We start from the raw sequence: 21958 nt of genomic DNA, 5'->3' as shown, positions 1-21958 counted from the left end.
TTATTTTAATTATTAATTATGAATTTAGCAATATTGATCTTTAATTTTACTTAAATCAGTTTTTATCATAATATATATATATATATTATAATAATATTTTATATTATATATAATAATTAATAACACATTATATATTTCATGATAAAGAAGCTAAAAATTAACAAAAAAAATGATTTAAGTAGAAAATTAATATATTGTTAAATTCACAATTAATAATTAATAATTAAAAAAAAAAATACATATATATATATATATATATATATATATATATATATATATATATACATAGAAATAAACATTTTTTAATATTTTATATTAAATTCGTTATTAATAAAGTATATTTTAAATGTAAATGTAAATCTATGCGTACATGTACTACTTATCGTAATCAAAAATTGTCAAATAATAATAATAATTATGTTATTAATTTACACTTACATAAAATAATTCGATTTAGAGCACGCATCGCCATCTAGCGATAAATTATTAAACGACGTCGATTAAATTGTTACACGATTGCTGATGTGTACTCGTTATATTACACAATAATCTATACTTTGTGTATATTATGTTTGTGTTTAACATACCTTGTTTCATATTTGATGTAAATCATCACTTTCGTCTTTCTAAATTTGATATAATCAATATCGAATGAGAATCGTTAAATTTTTTTTATATAATTAAGTTATACATGTATATGACAAATTTGCTTTATTTATATTTATATGTTAATTGGTTAATAGAGAAGAAGATACTATTTCTCGAGCCAATGAGATACATATATATTATTAATTAAGATAAATACAATTAATCACGCGATTAATATATATATATATATATATATATATATATATATAAAGAATATATATATTTCTCTTTATATTATATATCTTTATTATATATCCTTTATATATTATATACATTCAAGTAAATATTTTTGTATTAATATGTATTATACCGGAAAAGTGAAAAATTGCTGCTACGCTAAAGAATAGTACTTGACTTACGCGATGACTAAATTTCCGTCTTTTCCGGAAGTAATACTTTATCCATGAATAATACCGTTTCCAAGAAAAATACTGACTGTCTTAAAGCAATTGGATTATTTTTTTATAAGAAAATTTGTCACTTGATAAGTTGACATTCTTTTTAAAAATAGTGCACTTATCTCTAGAGCTAATAATCAGATCCGTTTTCCAAAAATCGATCGTACAACTGCGATATGACGTATTTCCTTTTACCTTACCCGCGCATAAAACTCGAATCGTTGGTTGGCAAAACTGAGCGAAATTGCTTCTTTAATAAATGTAGTATAGGACTCACCTCATCGATTATTTGTTCAACTATCAATAATACGATTAAAGAAGACGAGAGCGATAATGTTTTCGATTCACATTCACACATTTTCACATTTCAAAATATATAAAAATATACATTTTTCCAAAGCAACCCCGTGAAATGATCTCCACACTTCTACACCGAGCACGTCTTTATTCTGATTGGTCAATCAAACAACGTTTGCAAGGCCAAGTGGACTGCGTCCAAATGTTTTGCAGCATCGATAATAATTGAATCCCTAAGGACAGGCCAGGCGTCGCGCAAACGTTCACTAGGTGGCGACTACATCTAAAGAGTCAGCGCGTTCAGATTGAACATAGGCGACATATAGATACATATGTTGCGAGGTTGCAAACCAGCCTGTCGTATAGTTCTTTACCACATGTTGATTAATTAAAAAACAAGAAGAGATAAAAACGCGCATTTTCGCGGACACCACCGCAGGTGCTTGGCACGCGTTGTTCACGCGAATCGTCAATCGTCACGTCTGTTTCTACTCCGAGCGCCCAAGTCCGTCAGATTCGCGAACGGCCGATCTCTACACGCAACTTCTTACGTTCCCTCGAGAGGCACCCGTCGTCCGTCGTCCGTCGTCGTTGTGTTACGTCACGTATAGCCGTGGACAGTGGTCGAGACACGAGACTCGAGACTACGATCGTGGTAAATCGGTTGTGAAAAGTCAGCTTCGTCGCTTAAGCTCGCTCACTTACTGTCACGTACATATATACGCGCGCGCGTCCGCCGTGTTTTTCTCAGCGCGGGATCATTCCTCGCCGTAGTAATCTCAGCGGCGATCAGCGTGACAGCATCCCGCGCCTGTCAAACCGCGATCCAAATCCGCGCATCGAGTCCGATCGCCACTGCGCGCCGCATTTGCACGCCTTGCGTTTACTTCGCTGTCGAGCCTGTGTTTGCGTATAACCTAAAAAGCTGTCGTGAATGTTGATAGTCCTTGCGACCCTCACGACTTTTTCATTCTCCGCTCGTCGAACGTTTCCGCGGATCCGCGAGAGATCACGCGTTATCGAAGACGTCGCGTAAAAGCGTCGCGAGTAAGCGAGTACACGCGCGACGCAACGGCAGCTGCGATTTGTTGTCCACGGGCGAGAAAACGGATTTTTTCGACGTCGAGTAGTCATCGGGAAAGTAGTCAAAATTCCGGTCCCTACTAAGAAACGAGAGGGCCTCCAACAAACCGGCGGCAGAAATCCACCAACGACTGGTGAAGAACCGTCAGGCAAAATGAATAGCAAGCGGAAGAATCGTACAAATAACAGGTACTGCCAATCTCTTGGCTCTCCTCGTCAAGATCATAATAGCAGGTATAATATTTATAACAATAGCGATATATCGACGACAAAATAACGTTTTTTTTAATCGACATGTTCTTTCAGATCTCCACGGGCACGTGTGCCGCAGGAGAGAAATGTTGTAGCAGAAGGAGTCTATAACAATGCTCATTTTATGCATGCAATCACTGGCCATGTTGGGAATGTAGTACAGGTACTACAGATACATATATGTATATATTTGTATAGATATATATAAATTATTAAAATAAATTATAACACTCTTTTGTGTGAATCACAGATTCAAACGCAAAATGGCTCAGTATATGAGGGTATATTTAGAACGTTCTCAAGTAATTTTGACGTAGTATTAGAAATGGCTCATCGAGTAGAAGAAAAGATTAACGCAGATAACGTAGTAGAGAAATTAATTTTTAAATCACATGACATTGTCACTATGTCTGCCAAGGATGCTGATTTGGAATATGCTATAAGAGATACTTTTCAAACAGATACAGCCATTAGTAAGTTTAATGGTTTAGTTGGTGAAAAAGAGCTTGAGCCTTGGGATCCACCAACTGCTATGAATGGAACTGATTTAGAATTAGATGGTGCTGCTGTGAGTTTGCAAACTTATTACAAGACAATGAATCGATTAAACAATAAGTTATATAACAAATGTTTTGATTTTCAGAATGGTTGGGATGTTAATGAAATGTTTCGTAAAAATGAACAAGATTATGGAGTTCAGACAACATTTGAGCCTTCATTAGTTGGTTATACTTTACAGCTTCAACGTAAAGATACAAAAGATTATAAAGAGCAAGAACAAAAAGCTGCTGAAATAGCTAATGAAATTGAATCTCAACCAAATCATAAGGCTAGATTAGAATTGGAAAATGGTGATGAAGAAGAAAGATTTGCAGCTGTTGTAAGCGTTAGAAAAAATGTTTTTAATTTTTATTTTAATCTATTGAATATCTCTCTTAATAATTACTCACCTTTAGACAAGGCCCACCGAAGGAAAATATATTCCACCACCATTGAAGAAGAAGAATGGTAACACTAGCAAATTGATGAGATCCAATGAACCTCCATCTTCGCCGGGAACCACAAATAATAAAAATGTCTACAGCCAACCATCTCCGTCCACAGTCAATGTAAATGTTCCACAACCGAATATATCGGTTGGAGTACAGCCTGCTCATGCTTCGGTGCAACATCCAGTATCTTTAAATATGGGTATGCCGCCCAATGGAGTGGTTGTCACGTACAATAATCCACCGCCGCCATTCGTGCCTCCACCTACGACACAATCGCAGCAAGGTATATTAATTTATTTGCAACTTTTATTTAAAACACTTTGCAAGGAATTAAATGAAAAGAGCGCTACTGTAACAAATTATACTTTGTATTGTAGTTCTTTTCTGTTAAATTGACATAACGTTTTGTTACATTACATAAATACATTTGTACAATAGATTATAAATTGGATAAGAAATTACCATACAGTATGTGTTTAGTGATTAATAAAAAACAATGTACTGGATACACAGAAATTTTCAGCCAGCTATTGTATCTTTTTATATCTAGTAAATATTTTTCAGAAAACTCTATAGTGACTCTATATGTTATAAATATATGATAAAAGTCACTGTAATAATAATTTTTTTATAGTCAAAAATCTAAATTATTACTTTCAGAGCAAGACTGCACAAGGATATTCAATGATAATTGTATGTTCCTTTGATACAGTAATCCAACAGAATCAACCACAATCTCAAGTTACTCCCTCAATGCCACAAGTAGGCTTTCCCCCACAGCAACAACAACAAACACCTTCGAATAAAATAAATACGGAGAAACGAGAACGACCTGGCAGGCAACAAGTTTATCAAGCTGATAAAGCGCCACCAGCGCCATTTCCTCAATCAAATGCTGCATCTTCTCATCAGCAGCAACAGTCTTCACATCAACAACATACATCATTGCCACAGCAGAATTCTGTAGAAGGACAAATGGTCATACACAAATCAGATCATCGAAAGGTACGGCACATATATATTCTCTCGTTTAAACTAATTTTCCTTTTTAAAAGAAAGACAACTCATTTACGATTATAAGTTTTACTTCAAGGTTCCGACACCACGTGGCAGAGATGAACAACATTCAGAACTGAGACAGTTTGCTGCGGAATTTAAATTAGCAGACTCGTCAGACACTTCCCAAATTTCTCGAAAGCAACAACATCAGCATCAACAAGATGTACATTCTGCTACTCCAATGAATCAGCCGCATCATCAAACTCCTCATCAACATACAAGTACACAACAACAATCGCAACAACAGCCTCCGACGCAGCAGCAGCATACCAGTCCTCACCAGCAACATCAGACTGTCCAAGAAGAACCTGTCATTACCAGTAAGCCACCACCTGGTCCATCATTAACAGTAAGATCTACAAGTCCTCAGCAGCAGCAACAACAACAACAACAACAACAACAACAACAACAACAACCGCAAACCAATACTCCAACAGTACAACAATCACCACCAGAACCTGCTGTTGATAAGATAACTACTGCTTTTAAGAAATCTACGTTGAATCCAAATGCTAAAGAATTTAATCCAAATGCCAAACCATTTACACCAGTAAGTAATGTACATTATTAGTAAATTTTAGTAATTTGTAGTAAATTAATAGTAACTTGAGCTTGCATAGAAATAACGAAATATGTGCTTGTACAATCTATAGCGCTCTCCTAGTACACCAACACCTAGTCGGCCACATACACCTCAGACGCCTCAGTATACAGGAGTAACAATGCCCGCAACTGTTGTTATGCCGGCATATGTAACACCAACGGCATTTAGTCAGCCGCCAGCTCAACAAGTGACAAGGTTCCGAAAGGGTCAGTATCCCTAGCAATCATAATTATTTTTAGTTGTGACTATCTTAAGATTGGATGAAATGTTTCATTTACATGTATGTATATATTTTTTTTAACTAATACAGATTTAAAAAATTTCTTTAGAGAAAATTTATTTTAAATAGCCTATGTAACAATCTACATTTTGATTCAAAGTTATTCATTTCACGAAGATATTTCGAGATCAATTATGATTTTATTTATCTTTGTTGCATAATTATTTATTAATGCTGAAAATAAAATGTGTGTGTGTGTGTGTGTGTGTATAATATATATAAAACATATATTGTAATATCTTTTACAGTACCAATGATGCAACATCGTGCGCCAGATATAGCGTCCCAGATGCAAGTGGCCGCAGCAACGGGACAGCCATTATTAGCGCCAGCCATACATCCACCATTCCAGGTGCCTTATCCAGGACAGCCGGCGTACCAGCAAATGGTACGCATGGTCCAGGCACCGCCGCCACCGCCACACATGGCTACTCCATACCATCATCATCACGACTCGCAAGGACCGCAGGCTCCTGGTATACAATATATGGGCCCACATACTCATCCACATCCTCACGTAACTCAACAACCACCTAGCCAAACGCCATCTCCGGCCAATCCAAATCAACCGCACACACCGGGCGCTTATAATCCACCCGGTACTCCACAGCCTACGTATCCGCAACCTCCGCCTCAAGGTCACGCCCCAAGTTATCCAATTATGTGTCCAATAATTCCCCCTCATATACCAATTCCACCACAGCACATGCAATACCTACCACCGCAGCCACCTCCGGGTGCGCAGCAAACTATACCCGTTATTTTACCACACAATCAGTAGCTGGTAACATGAAGTAAGAAAAGAAAGAGACGAATGCTAGTATTCTGAAAAGGTAGAATAAGACTTTCAAAATTGAGTTACTTTCACGATGATTGCTTGATTGATTGTTTGAAAAACTGCTCGCTTCTATAAACTCTCAATTTATCCGATCAATCCATTGTCTATCAACAGTGTAAATTAAACACTTACTGTCAACCTTCTACATTGATGAGTAGTATGAAATTATCTCGTATTTCGTTATGTAGTGAGAAAAAAGAAGGATAATACAAAGCAATATTATCCTGAATAATGTTTTAAACAATTTTAAACAATCAAAGAATATTAACCATCTTGAAAGTAACTTTTCTCCTTTAAATGTAGGTCGATTGTCGAGTAATGACCTATATCTGTATTATGACTCTTTAAAAATTTCATCACGTTGATTATTTTAATCAAGTTTTAAAATTATATTATTTCGTAAAATTTCCACGGATTTACTTTTATTGAATTAGTCAGATACAAAAAAATGAATTTATCAAAGATTTCTTTGATAACATGCATTTTTATTGAGTAGTGCTTTAATATCAGAGAGAATATGAGGGATCGCTCGTTTAACAAGCATATTTTGAATTTAAAAAAGTTCCAATCTTCTTTCATACAGATATAGTTTGCACTACTTTGTAAATTGAATCAAGATGTTCAACCAAAAGGCGTAAAATATAAAAACGCGCGAGCTTAGCTTTATTTCCCTCTTTCTCTCCTTTTTTCTGTTTTTAATCGAGATGATTATCGAAATTGCGAGAATGAGGTATATGAAAATACATGGCATATTTTTCTGCCCATGTGGCCGGGTGTTAATTCCATTCACAAAGAAGAGCAAGAAGAGCTCGCGAAAAAGAGGATAGGACGATTGCGACTATTCCTTCGAATCTGATTTGAACGAAGCGAGTGATAATGAAGCTGGCATACGGCTTGCAGGGTAAAATACTAGCGAAATATACGATTCTGCGGTTTGTTGATGAGTTTTGTTACGAGATGTTGATACGTGCACGATTTTCAAACGCGAAAGACTACACCGAATATGCGAATAGATACAACATCTGTACAAATCGCGCTAATGGTTAACGGTGCGAATAGCAGGCAGAGAGGTACATAATTTACATATCGAATAATATAGGCTTTAATCGAATGTTTACTATCAAAACTTCAACAATTAATTTCAATAGTAAACTCAATACACTATTATACTTTGCGCTAAAAACTTAATATAATCTTTGTTTATGTTTTCATATTTTATCACGCTCTAAAACAATAAATGCAAAATAAAAAGCACGAAATAATATAATTTAAAATTTATTCAGAAAAAGATGACATAAATATTATTAAACTAAAAAAAATTTCAGATTACCGAATTTATAATTATAAATTGCCGAATTAATATATATATATATATATATATGTGTATATATATATATATATATATATATATATATATATATTTATTAATAAAAATGTATGTACATTATTTAATATAGAGCCGTAATTTGTTTTATAAGTATCGCATAAAATAATTATTAAACAGTAGAAAATATAAAAAAATATTGTTGATGTTATCTTTTAAATTTAAAAATTATTACATAACATTTGTCATAAAACGTATATCTATGCATAATTTCTTTGTTAAAAATTAAATTTAACGAAAAATAATATTTAAAAGATAATTAGAGAACGTAGCAATATAATTGATTTGTATATGAATCGTTTGTCAATTATGTACTTCTCATTTAATAAGCAAGAAAGTAGATGCTTGATAGCTGTATGAACTTAAAAATATATCTGAATATGTCTCCTATTAATTAGATATACTATTAGACAAGAGATGAGATTAGCGGTAAAGAAAGAGACAGAGAAAAATGATATAACAACAACAATTGAGACTTTTTCGCTTCAGTTCACATATACAATTAAGTCTTTTTATTCTATAGATTCTTTTCTATATTGGAATAGTTTTCTTTTAAGCTAAAACTCTCTTGCACTGCTCTCTTATTATGCATTTCTTATGTGACCATTACAGGAGAAGTTATGGACGTGTGTGCATAACATTTTGTGTTTTTGTCCATTATTATTATATATCATTAAATTGAGTGTAACATTTTTATTTTGTCTCATATACTATTAGAATAAGAGCAGGGACCAAGAAAAAAAATGGTTTTTCTCAAATGTGTTAAAAAATACACATTTGACTGTATAATGTTAAATAGTATCTATTCAAATCTTTTGATACTATGGAATTAAAAAGAGCCAAACTATTCCATTTTTTCAGTGATTATCGCTAATCTTTTCCTTGTAGAAAGCTCTGTTCAGATAAATTTTTAGTCCATGCTCGGTACCGATTGGGAAAAGAATGTTCAACAACTACGGCCTTAGACCTAATCGTGTATATAAACAGAAGGAAGCAAAAACAACATTTGCCTGAGAGAGATAGTTGAGTGTGTGGCATCGTTAAACAGATTTTATATTGAAGAGATTTAAAAAGAAGAAAAACATCAAAATAAAAAAAATCAATACGTTAAAAACCAATTTTTTGTACATATCTTTTTTCTTACCCTCCAACACGTCATTTATTTGCGTCTAAATGTAAATATTACCTTGAATTTCTTGATTTATATTTAAAGCTATATATATATATATATAATATAAACAAACATATTTAATAAATTATATTCTCTATTAAATTAGCCTTGTGCTATTTTAATTCGAATTAAATTACTTGTATGCGCGCGCTGTCCGATTTTTTCCTTCTATGCGCATTATTACAGGATTGTCATTCAGGTTCGCCAACTACACAAAATTTTGTTCCTTTAGAAATTCTCTATTTGATAACCACTGTAAGCAGAGGGAAGCCTGAGAGACGCCACGGCCCGGTTTTACGTTTATGTGATCCCTGAAAGCGATACGCCCTCTGTGGACATAAAAACGTGGACATTGAACTACATAACCAATGTCCACGAATGTTCTCAATGGATAACACATAATGTGCACAGTTTTGGTTGCGATCCGTGCTATGTCCACAAAATTTATTAACAAATTTTGCTTATTCACTTTCACCTAAAAATAATTTGTTATTTCTCTACACTGGCAATAATTTACTTTTAATATCAAATAACCATATAAATATTGTCAATATTCTAATTTTGCCAATAATATCTTGATTTTTGGTAATTCTTTTTCTTTTAATAAACGCTATTTTTATACATTCTACATTTTATAAATTAAAACTTATTTTATATGAAAAAAAAATTTTCTTTCAACAATTTAATAATTTAGAGTATTGTTCTACAAATACAATAATAAACTATTAGATATTGATAGATTCAATTAAATGAAATAAAAATCGGATATATTATATACGTATGTATACGTATATATACAAAATTTTTTTAATTAGAGAAAAATGTTAATTTTTTACTTTATTAAGTAAAAATTGTCCGAATTATATCGTGTTTGCTGTCATAATCGTAAAAATTTCATTAATTTTTTTAACATATTATTTTAAAAAAGATAAAATAAAAAATAAAAGTTTTAATTTTTACTTGACAAGCATTTTAATTTATATAGCTAAAGCATTAGAGCTAAAAGAAGGTCCCCACTAAATATTTAATCGTATAAATTCTTGTATTACTAATAAAAAAGTTGATGCGAGACACTTTCTGTAACAACTAATCGTGATTTGAAAAAAAAAAGAAAAATTACTTATCAAAATTAATTAACCCAGATCATTGTTGCAAGAGACTCTTATGTAACTCTATATATATATATATATATATATATATATATATATATATATATATATATATATGATATATAAATACATATTTATAATATAATTTTATTTTATTTAATTACTGTAATTCTATTCATCAGTAGACTCATTTAATTCATCTACTTGTCGCTTTGAATTTACAATTTTAAGAGCAGAACGTTTAATATATTAATTTCAGGAAAAGAAACTTTATTAATGACTATTAATTAATGCCGATTATCCAATTGGCATACTTGTACGCGATTAGTAATATTTAATTCTAAACTTTGTAATATTTTACTTTAGAATATACTAATTTTTTTGTGCGATCGATATCAATATCAATCGGCGAATGTCGCGGGGTTGTGCGCGCTTCGGTGGGCGGAAGGCCCCGACCGATCTATGCCGGCGCGTATCGATTCGGGTATGGATCCGCGGTTGGATCGTTATTGGCGGTTTCTCGCGGGGCGCGGTTTCGTCGGCTCGTTCGGGTGGCCGACAAGATGGCCGGAAACGGAAAGAACCGCTTTGCTCGAGGCTCGTAGAGCGCTTGGATAGGATTAAAAAATGGGCGCTCTGCGCCTCTGCCCATTGTCCGGCGGGTGTTGGCCGGGTAACGAGGCTAGTATTTGACCACGTACTTTTCTAGCCAGTTGGACCTACCTTTGTTGCTCCTGGCCATATTCATTCTAACTCGATTTTTAGCCAGAGATCAAAGAAGAAAAATAATTCCTTCTTATTGCCGGTTAATTATTATCGCCGGCAAATAAGACGACCTATATTTGTTTAGGATCGTACAATGTTATAATCGTTTTCTAGACGCGTTGTACGTCATTCAGTCGTTTATAGTCGCAAAAGATAATATATAATTATGTATATACCGAAAAAATTATATTCTCGAAATATATACTTTTATAAACTCTCCTTATAGATATATTCTTAATAAACGAGAATATTTTCTTCTTTACATATTAATATTTTTTTGACATATCTTATATATATAAATTAAGTAAAACTATGTATATATATATATATATATACATATAGATATCTATTTTAAAAGAAGATATAAGTAAAGTACTCTTAAGATGAGAATATAATTTTTTCGATGCATATAAAATATATTAGGTATCCCTCTGTCGGCAGGTCATTAATATCTGTATCTTTAAAATTGTTTTATAAAACTCATATTACAAATATATAATTGAAATAAATATTTTATGTATATTTCATTCATCATTACATTTTATAATACGTGTCTTGTATAAAATTGGAATAAATATTACATATTCTTATTCGTAAAATATTTTTCCTTTTCTTTCAATTTATATGTATAACTTTTCTATTTTAACAAAATTTTCTATTAAAAAAAATGAATAAAAAATATTAAATTTTATCTTACATATAATAAAGATACAAAAGAAATTTTTCTATGATTTAAAATTGACTCACAGCTCACTAGAATACGTTATCCTGCCGTCCGAGGGTTAAAGCAACGGATTTATCTACAATCTACATCTATCAGAATCTCTATCTATCAGAATCTAAAAATAATTAAATTCATTGCTTTAAAATATAATAAAAGCTTTTTGTCACTCACCGACACTGATGCGCAACAGCGGAGTTGTCGATATTGAAGCTATGTTATCTGTAACATACAAAATAAAATCCAAATTATAGCAGCGATTTTAAATAATTAATATTGAAGAATTTATTATTATACTTAATAAATTTATATTCGACGCGTACAATAATAAGCAGATATATATATAAATATGGAATAACTTTGTAAATTAAAAAAACTTTTCTTTTTAAATAAAAACTTTTATAAGATTTATACAAAAATCTTTATCTCCGAATTTCTTTTGATTAAATCATTCAATTAAAAGAATCGAATTATTTCGTATAAGGCATTTATTAATTAATATACAAATAATATTTACCCTGGGGTTGCTCCGCCGATGCAGGATGCCTCTCCTAGGCCTCCTCCTCCTCTCAGATTGTAAGGGACGTCAGGAACTATTGTTTTATACACGCGATATACTTTTTTTAATTTGTTGAAACCGCACAAAAATAAAATCACGCAATATTTTAAACCGTACAAAAGTAAAAACGCGCGATAGTTTGACGGCACTCCCGCACTTTCACGCGCGATACTTTGACGGCACTCTCGAATTTCGCAACGATCGAAAATCCTATTTTATCACGTGCGAGAATCATACTTGGAGTCGACAGGTCGGGCACGATCAAACTCCAACAAAGGAAAGATCAAAATCAGAATAAATGAACGAAAACACGATCGCGATCGCGACGAAATCGAGACAAATGTCAAAAACAATAGCGCTCTATATGTCACTAAGATCGAATGTTATTATTTTATTTCGGAATCATTTTAGATGTACTTTAACACGTTAAGATTTATCGTAATATTATTACATATTATTCGTATTATTATTACGTATTATCGTCGTGAGAAACACGTACGACGCGCTCGACCTCGAGGTGATCGAACGCGAGACGCCGGCGCCGACGCCGAAGAAAAACACACGTGCGCACACTACGCCCGCCCAAGTCGGAATGAATGACTCACCGCTGTCACGAAGTCGCGTACGCCGTGGTCTCCCCTCTCTTACCTCTTACTATGGAATGCGTGACGTCAAAGGACAAGGCCGAGTATGCTCATTCTCTCTCTCTCTCTCTCTCGCGCCAGCAGACAATAACAAATAGGCACTATACAATTTAACGCGTTGAAATATGTACACAATCAAATAATTCTAAAATACATGTAAAATTCTTTAACTAAAATAATATTATTATTCGATTTAATGCCATATATTTAAAATACATGAAACGCGATTTACGAAATGTGTAAAATACTTTAACGAAAGCAATCTTATAACATTTGCCGTATAACTATTTAACGATTTCTTTATTATATTCGTTGAAAATTATATCAATGATGTGAACAATTATTTGTAAAAATGATAGGAATTTATAATATAGATACCGGCATATATTTATAGACGTATAATAATTAAATATAAATTAATAATGAAAAATATGTACAAATTTACTGCCTGTACTTATTACATTTACTATATATGTATAACTCTATGTAATTATAGAAATTTGTCATATTATATTAAATAAATATTCTCTCTTTCATCGTAACTATTTAATTAATCATTCATATAAATTACTTATCAAAATTAATTAACCGAGATCATTGTTGCAAGAGACTCATATATAAGTATATTTATAATGTAATTTTATTTTATTTATTACTTACTGTAATTTTATACATCTATTGACTCGTTTAATTCATCTATTTGTCGTTTTGAATTTACACTTTTAATAGCAGGACGTTTGATATATTAATTTCGGGAAATGAAACTTTATTAATTACTGTTGATTAATGCCGATTATGCAATTGACATACTCATACGCGATTGATAATATGTGTCTTCTAATATCCTCGAAAGTTCAAGTTTTAATAATAAAATATTTTACATAAATATCGGCAACATACTTCACGAGCAATAATGTATATTAAAACGCTCGGAAATTCGCTTCTGAATGATTAGGAAAACATATTTGGCAAAGAAGGTATCGCTAAAATCCGCGGGAAGACTTATGTAAAATATTTTATTAATAAAACTTGAACTTTCGAGGATATTAGAAGACACATATTATCAATCGCGTATGAGTATGTCAATTGCATAATCGGCATTAATCAACAGTAATTAATAAAGTTTCATTTCCCGAAATTAATATATCAAACGTCCTGCTATTAAAAGTGTAAATTCAAAACGACAAATAGATGAATTAAACGAGTCAATAGATGTATAAAATTACAGTAAGTAATAAATAAAATAAAATTACATTATAAATATACTTATATATGAGTCTCTTGCAACAATAATCTCGGTTAATTAATTTTGATAAGTAATTTATATGAATGATTAATTAAATAGTTACGATGAAAGAGAGAATATTTATTTAATATAATATGACAAATTTCTATAATTACATAGAGTTATACATATATAGTAAATGTAATAAGTACAGGCAGTAAATTTGTACATATTTTTCATTATTAATTTATATTTAATTATTATACGTCTATAAATATATGCCGGTATCTATATTATAAATTCCTATCATTTTTACAAATAATTGTTCACATCATTGATATAATTTTCAACGAATATAATAAAGAAATCGTTAAATAGTTATACGGCAAATGTTATAAGATTGCTTTCGTTAAAGTATTTTACACATTTCGTAAATCGCGTTTCATGTATTTTAAATATATGGCATTAAATCGAATAATAATATTATTTTAGTTAAAGAATTTTACATGTATTTTAGAATTATTTGATTGTGTACATATTTCAACGCGTTAAATTGTATAGTGCCTATTTGTTATTGTCTGCTGGCGCGAGAGAGAGAGAGAGAGAGAATGAGCATACTCGGCCTTGTCCTTTGACGTCACGCATTCCATAGTAAGAGGTAAGAGAGGGGAGACCACGGCGTACGCGACTTCGTGACAGCGGTGAGTCATTCATTCCGACTTGGGCGGGCGTAGTGTGCGCACGTGTGTTTTTCTTCGGCGTCGGCGCCGGCGTCTCGCGTTCGATCACCTCGAGGTCGAGCGCGTCGTACGTGTTTCTCACGACGATAATACGTAATAATAATACGAATAATATGTAATAATATTACGATAAATCTTAACGTGTTAAAGTACATCTAAAATGATTCCGAAATAAAATAATAACATTCGATCTTAGTGACATATAGAGCGCTATTGTTTTTGACATTTGTCTCGATTTCGTCGCGATCGCGATCGTGTTTTCGTTCATTTATTCTGATTTTGATCTTTTCTTTGTTGGAGTTTGATCGTGCCCGACCTGTCGACTCCAAGTATGATTCTCGCACGTGATAAAATAGGATTTTCGATCGTTGCGAAATTCGAGAGTGCCGTCAAAGTATCGCGCGTGAAAGTGCGGGAGTGCCGTCAAACTATCGCGCGTTTTTACTTTTGTACGGTTTAAAATATTGCGTGATTTTATTTTTGTGCGGTTTTAACAAATTAAAAAAAGTATATCGCGTGTATAAAACAATAGTTCCTGACGTCCCTTACAATCTGAGAGGAGGAGGAGGCCTAGGAGAGGCATCCTGCATCGGCGGAGCAACCCCAGGGTAAATATTATTTGTATATTAATTAATAAATGCCTTATACGAAATAATTCGATTCTTTTAATTGAATGATTTAATCAAAAGAAATTCGGAGATAAAGATTTTTGTATAAATCTTATAAAAGTTTTTATTTAAAAAGAAAAGTTTTTTTAATTTACAAAGTTATTCCATATTTATATATATATCTGCTTATTATTGTACGCGTCGAATATAAATTTATTAAGTATAATAATAAATTCTTCAATATTAATTATTTAAAATCGCTGCTATAATTTGGATTTTATTTTGTATGTTACAGATAACATAGCTTCAATATCGACAACTCCGCTGTTGCGCATCAGTGTCGGTGAGTGACAAAAAGCTTTTATTATATTTTAAAGCAATGAATTTAATTATTTTTAGATTCTGATAGATAGAGATTCTGATAGATGTAGATTGTAGATAAATCCGTTGCTTTAACCCTCGGACGGCAGGATAACGTATTCTAGTGAGCTGTGAGTCAATTTTAAATCATAGAAAAATTTCTTTTGTATCTTTATTATATGTAAGATAAAATTTAATATTTTTTATTCATTTTTTTTAATAGAAAATTTTGTTAAAATAGAAAAGTTATACATATAAATTGAAAGAAAAGGAAAAATATTTTACGAATAAGAATATGTAATATTTATTCCAATTTTATACAAGACACGTATTATAAAATGTAATGATGAATGAAATATACATAAAATATTTATTTCAATTATATATTTGTAATATGAGTTTTATAAAACAATTTTAAAGATACAGATATTAATGACCTGCCGACAGAGGGATACCTAATATATTTTATATGCATCGAAAAAATTATATTCTCATCTTAAGAGTACTTTACTTATATCTTCTTTTAAAATAGATATCTATATGTATATATATATATATATATACATAGTTTTACTTAATTTATATATATAAGATATGTCAAAAAAATATTAATATGTAAAGAAGAAAATATTCTCGTTTATTAAGAATATATCTATAAGGAGAGTTTATAAAAGTATATATTTCGAGAATATAATTTTTTCGGTATATACATAATTATATATTATCTTTTGCGACTATAAACGACTGAATGACGTACAACGCGTCTAGAAAACGATTATAACATTGTACGATCCTAAACAAATATAGGTCGTCTTATTTGCCGGCGATAATAATTAACCGGCAATAAGAAGGAATTATTTTTCTTCTTTGATCTCTGGCTAAAAATCGAGTTAGAATGAATATGGCCAGGAGCAACAAAGGTAGGTCCAACTGGCTAGAAAAGTACGTGGTCAAATACTAGCCTCGTTACCCGGCCAACACCCGCCGGACAATGGGCAGAGGCGCAGAGCGCCCATTTTTTAATCCTATCCAAGCGCTCTACGAGCCTCGAGCAAAGCGGTTCTTTCCGTTTCCGGCCATCTTGTCGGCCACCCGAACGAGCCGACGAAACCGCGCCCCGCGAGAAACCGCCAATAACGATCCAACCGCGGATCCATACCCGAATCGATACGCGCCGGCATAGATCGGTCGGGGCCTTCCGCCCACCGAAGCGCGCACAACCCCGCGACATTCGCCGATTGATATTGATATCGATCGCACAAAAATATGAGTATATTCTAAAGTAAAATATTACAAAGTTTAGAATTAAATATTACTAATCGCGTACAAGTATGCCAATTGGATAATCGGCATTAATTAATAGTCATTAATAAAGTTTCTTTTCCTGAAATTAATATATTAAACGTTCTGCTCTTAAAATTGTAAATTCAAAGCGACAAGTAGATGAATTAAATGAGTCAACTGATGAATAGAATTACAGTAATTAAATAAAATAAAATTATATTATAAATATGTATTTATATATATATATATATATATATATATATATATATATATATACATATATATATATATATAGTTACATAAGAATCTCTTGCAACAATGATCTGGTTAATTAATTTTGATAAGTAATTTTTCTTTTTTTTTTCAAATCACGATTAGTTGTTACAGAAAGTGTCTCGCATCAACTTTTTTATTAGTAATACAAGAATTTATACGATTAAATATTTAGTGGGGACCTTCTTTTAGCTCTAATGCTTTAGCTATATAAATTAAAATGCTTGTCAAGTAAAAATTGAAACTTTTATTTTTTATTTTATCTTTTTTAAAATAATATGTTAAGAAAATTAATGAAATTTTTACGATTATGACAGCGAACACGATATAATTCGGACAATTTTTACTTAAATAAGTAAAAAATTAACATTTTTCTCTAATTAAAAAAATTTTGTATATATACGTATACATATGTATATAATATATCCGATTTTTATTTCATTTAATTGAATCTATCAATATCTAATCGTTTATTATTGTATTTGTAGAACAATATAATACTCTAAATTATTAAATTGTTAAAAGAAAATTTTTTTTTCATATAAAATAAGTTTTAATTTATAAAATGTAGAATGTATAAAAATAGCGTTTATTAAAAGAAAAAGAATTACCAAAAATCAAGATATTATTGGCAAAATTAGAATATTGACAATATTTATATGGTTATTTGATATTAAAAGTAAATTATTGCCAGTGTAGAGAAATAACAAATTATTTTTAGGTGAAAGTGAATAAGCAAAATTTGTTAATAAATTTTGTGGACATAGCACGGATCGCAACCAAAACTGTGCACATTATGGGTTATCCATTGAGAACATTCGTGGACATTGGTTATGTAGTTCAATGTCCACGTTTTTATGTCTACAGAGGGCGTATCGCTTTCAGGGATCACGTAAACGTAAAACCGGGCCGTGGCGTCTCTCAGGCTTCTCTCTGCTTCAGATTGCAGTTTATATGAAAGAGGGTTATCACGTGTTTTCAGTATCATCTGTTCTTTTATAAGTAGAAAATTACTTTCATTGTTATTTGAGATATATATATATAAACAAAGTAGAAATATAAAAATTTATAATGAAAACACAAAAATGGGAAGAATTAGATGTGCAATTAAGCAAGCCTGTATTAAAAACACTTAAACAATTAAGATTTCTCGATATGACACCAATTCAGGTAATATTATCATATAATCATATAATTTTTATGTATGTATGTCTAGAAATGTTAATAAAATATTAAATATTATAAAATTGTACTTGTAAAATAATGACATAATGCTTATTCTATTATCGTGTTAATTGTAGGCAGCTTGTATACCATTATTACTGAATGGTAAAGATGTTGCAGCAGAAGCAGTTACAGGCAGTGGAAAAACACTTGCTTTTCTTGTTCCTCTATTGGAGATATTACAAGTAATCTTCCATTTGTTACAACAAATTTATTTCAGTAAATGTTTAGAATTTTACATTTCTTATAGATTTTTTCAAGTTTGAATGTTTATGCATAATTTGTTTAAAATTCAAATATGTTCAAGAAAATATTGCTTGTGCTTTATTTAATTTTAAAAATAAGTTGTTCAAATATGTCAGAGAGAAAGCTGAAATATATATTTAAAACAGACATTATTTCTTATAAGATATAAACTCTTGACAGATAAAAAGATGTATTTATTTAAAGTTAAAATATTTTCATATTGTATTTTTTTAAGGATAATAAAATTAAGAGAAATCTTTTAAATTAAAACAAAAAATATAATACTTAATGTTTTTTACACAGCATACTTAAAATAGAGCACAGAATACAATATTGAATATTGTTAAAATATTTTTACAGTATATATATATATATTTTTTTTTAATTATTTTAATTATATTGCTATTATCAACATAAAACATTTAAAGTTGATATGGTTTTCTTTTTAACAACTGTAGTTTTATATTGCACAAATTATGCATAATAGAAATATAAAAAACATATATTAAACATATACAAAATTGTTATTATCTAAAAATTTATCTTTGAAGGAATTACGGCATTAAAAAGTTTATATATTTTAAAACTTGTAGAAACGACCAGAAAAATGGAAAACTATGGAAGTAGGAGCGATAATAATTAGTCCCACAAGAGAACTGGCTACACAGATTAGTGAAATTTTAGGAAAATTTTTAGAAAAAATTCCATTGTTAAAACAAGTATTGTTAGTTGGAGGTGTGACACTTAAAGAAGATGCAGAAAATTTGAAGAAGGGAGTGAATATTATTGTTGCCACACCTGGCAGATTAGAAGACATTTTATCCAATTGTAGTTCCATAAATTTGAGTTTGTGTATAAAATCTTTGGTAATGAAATCATATCTTATAACAAAATTATTTATATACACTCAGAATTCTTGGATTATTAATCAAATATATTGTTATTTCTAGGAATTTCTTGTTTTAGATGAAGCAGATAGATTGCTAGATTTAGGATTTTCTGCAACTTTAGACAGCATTTTAAGCTATTTGCCACGTCTTAGAAGAACTGGATTATTTTCTGCAACACAAACGAAAGAATTGCAACAATTAATTAGGGCAGGTCTGAGAAATCCAGCATTGATAGTTGTGAAAGAGAAATCTAATATTTCAACACCTGTGAATTTGAACAACAGCTACACAATTGTTCAACCTGAGAATAAGTTACCAGTAATGATTGATTTTATACGCTCAATAGGATTTAAAACAAAATATATGATATTTTTATCTACCTGTGCATGTGTGGATTACTTCAGTCGAGTTATACAAATGTAAGACAGCTTAATTAAGTATTAAACAAAGTATTATTTTATTGTTAAATTTCGTATATAAAATGTTTAATTTAATTGCTAATATAATATTTTTCAATTACAATAATTATTGCTTTCAATTATATAATCATCTTTTTTAATTAAACAATATTTTTTAATTAATTTGTCTATTAAAATTAACAGACTTTACATGATTAAATATAAAAAAAAGAATATATATGTATATATATATATATATATATATATATATATATATATATACACACACACACACATATATTTATAGGTTATTACCTTCAATAAACGTCCTAGCTTTACATGGTAAAATGAAAAGTAAGAGATATAAAGTGTTCGATGAATTCCGACGTGCTGAAAATGGCATTTTGATATGTACAGATGTAATGGCTCGTGGGATTGATATATCTGAGATAAACTGGGTGTTACAATATGATCCTCCATCTACTGCCAGTAGTTTTGTACACAGGTAACAACATTGTGTAGAAGAAAACAATAAATATTAAGATTTTTCTTAAAAAAATATATTTTGTAAAATTAATTTATATTCTTTATAGATGTGGTAGAACTGCTAGGATTGGCAATGAAGGAAATGCATTACTATTTCTTCTAGAGACAGAAGATGCGTATGTAGATTTTGTTAAACGAAATCAAAAAGTAGAACTGCAACAAATAAGAACAAAACTAAATGAAAATACCATCGAAGAATGCTTGCAATGTATGAGACATCTGCAACAAAAAGACCGACTTATGTTTGATAAAGCAAATCGCGCATTTGTTTCATATGTACAATCTTATAGTAAACATGAATGCAATTTAATTCTTCGATTAAAAGATATCGACATGGGAAAGCTGGCAATGGGTTTTGGATTGTTGAGAATGCCAAAAATGCCTGAGCTTAAAGGAAAGGATGTGTCGTTTTTCGTTAGTCCCGAAATTGATATAAACGCGATACCTTATGCGAACAAACAACGCGAATTACACAGAATAGAGAAATTGACTAAGTATCAAAATACAGGCATTTGGTCAACCAATCATAAACGTAAACAGAAACAAACTGAATCTTGGTCAGAAAGCAAGAAGAGAAAACTCGAGAAGCAAGAGAAACGAAGTAAACGAAAGGAAAGAAGAAAATTGAAACAAGGGCTTTCAACAACTTCTAATAAAAAAAAGAGAAAACAAATTAAGGAGGAGGATCTCGAGGAATTAGCAAAAGATGTAGCACTAATTAAGAAATTCAAGAAGAAGAAGGTAATGTTATAAATCTGAAATAAATGTTAATTCTTTTTTACTTATAAAATTAATTCTTCTCTCCTATGGTTTTTACATTTTTATTATTTTATACAATGTTTGTATATGTAATTGCAGATCTCGCAAGAAGAGTTTGATGCAGCATTTGGAGTCTAAAAATATTAATTATGAACACATAAGATATGTGCAACATCTGCTCAAATTTTCACTTTCTTGATATTTCTTTATTGTATATATTTCCTCAAAATATACTACACGCTAAATTGGTAATGTAAACGTACATAGTATTTTTCTTGTGGCTCCTTTCCATTAGATTCCTACAAATATAATTATAGATATATAGAATATATCACATAAAAAATAAAATATTATAAAGTTGTGTTTGACAAATATAGATATTTATTTGCAGGAAATATAAGGATCTTGCAGAGAAAATTCATGTTCTTTGCGACTGCTATATTGTAAAAGTAGCGCAAATCTCATTTGCGCACACAATCAAACACCAAAATTCGCCTCTACAAGGCCCGCGGCCCGCAGCTGCTTATCCCCTCCTACCTTTGCTCCGCCTTTAAAAGCGTTCCCTCTCTATGCGGGTCATTGCTCACCACGTAGAAGGGCC

At 31.0% G+C, this 21958-nt stretch overlaps 2 protein-coding genes across 5 annotated transcripts; both read left to right on the top strand.

The window, feature by feature from the left end:
* Nucleotides 1–1619: 1619 nt before the first annotated feature.
* Nucleotides 1620–8952, top strand: LOC140669322 (uncharacterized). 4 transcript variants are annotated; one of them, XM_072899047.1, is made up of 9 exons: nucleotides 1620–2615; nucleotides 2733–2841; nucleotides 2929–3246; nucleotides 3322–3558; nucleotides 3635–3953; nucleotides 4383–4675; nucleotides 4752–5279; nucleotides 5383–5539; nucleotides 5862–8952. In XM_072899047.1, the coding sequence occupies exons 1-9, from the start codon at nucleotides 2581–2583 to the stop codon at nucleotides 6392–6394; spliced, it is 2529 nt and encodes an 842-aa protein (XP_072755148.1). In that variant the 5' UTR covers nucleotides 1620–2580; the 3' UTR covers nucleotides 6395–8952. The 4 variants fall into 4 exon arrangements, with proteins under 4 accessions (XP_072755148.1, XP_072755146.1, XP_072755149.1 ...); XM_072899045.1 differs by having other exon boundaries at nucleotides 1620–2660; XM_072899048.1 differs by having other exon boundaries at nucleotides 1621–2615; nucleotides 4764–5279.
* Nucleotides 8953–18231: 9279 nt separating this feature from the next.
* On the top strand, nucleotides 18232–21925 carry LOC140669285 (probable ATP-dependent RNA helicase DDX55 homolog). Its single transcript, XM_072898970.1, has 8 exons — nucleotides 18232–18464; nucleotides 18596–18703; nucleotides 19358–19630; nucleotides 19715–20073; nucleotides 20360–20557; nucleotides 20646–21339; nucleotides 21457–21605; nucleotides 21749–21925. Exons 1-7 carry the CDS (start codon nucleotides 18366–18368, stop codon nucleotides 21493–21495), a joined length of 1770 nt encoding a protein of 589 aa, XP_072755071.1. The 5' UTR covers nucleotides 18232–18365; the 3' UTR covers nucleotides 21496–21605; nucleotides 21749–21925.
* The last annotated feature ends 33 nt before the right edge of the window (nucleotides 21926–21958 follow it).

The sequence above is a fragment of the Anoplolepis gracilipes genome, chromosome 9 (assembly GCF_047496725.1).
Source record: "Anoplolepis gracilipes chromosome 9, ASM4749672v1, whole genome shotgun sequence".
NCBI classification, from domain to species: domain Eukaryota; kingdom Metazoa; phylum Arthropoda; class Insecta; order Hymenoptera; family Formicidae; genus Anoplolepis; species Anoplolepis gracilipes.
Note: the sequence above shows the minus strand (reverse complement) of the source record. Positions and strands in the feature narration are given on the sequence as shown.

Bases quoted from the DNA above. Each gene is read 5' to 3' on its own strand.
- LOC140669322 (XM_072899045.1), top strand. From the start codon at position 2,581: ATGAATAGCAAGCGGAAGAATCGTACAAATAACAGGTACTGCCAATCT. The intron at 4,676-4,751 runs GTACGGCACATA...TACGATTATAAG, and splicing joins ACAAATCAGATCATCGAAAG to TTTTACTTCAAGGTTCCGAC. The intron at 5,280-5,382 runs GTAAGTAATGTA...TACAATCTATAG, and splicing joins ATGCCAAACCATTTACACCA to CGCTCTCCTAGTACACCAAC.
- LOC140669285 (XM_072898970.1), top strand. From the start codon at position 18,366: ATGAAAACACAAAAATGGGAAGAATTAGATGTGCAATTAAGCAAGCCT. The intron at 20,558-20,645 runs GTAACAACATTG...TATTCTTTATAG, and splicing joins GCCAGTAGTTTTGTACACAG to ATGTGGTAGAACTGCTAGGA. The intron at 21,340-21,456 runs GTAATGTTATAA...ATGTAATTGCAG, and splicing joins AGAAATTCAAGAAGAAGAAG to ATCTCGCAAGAAGAGTTTGA.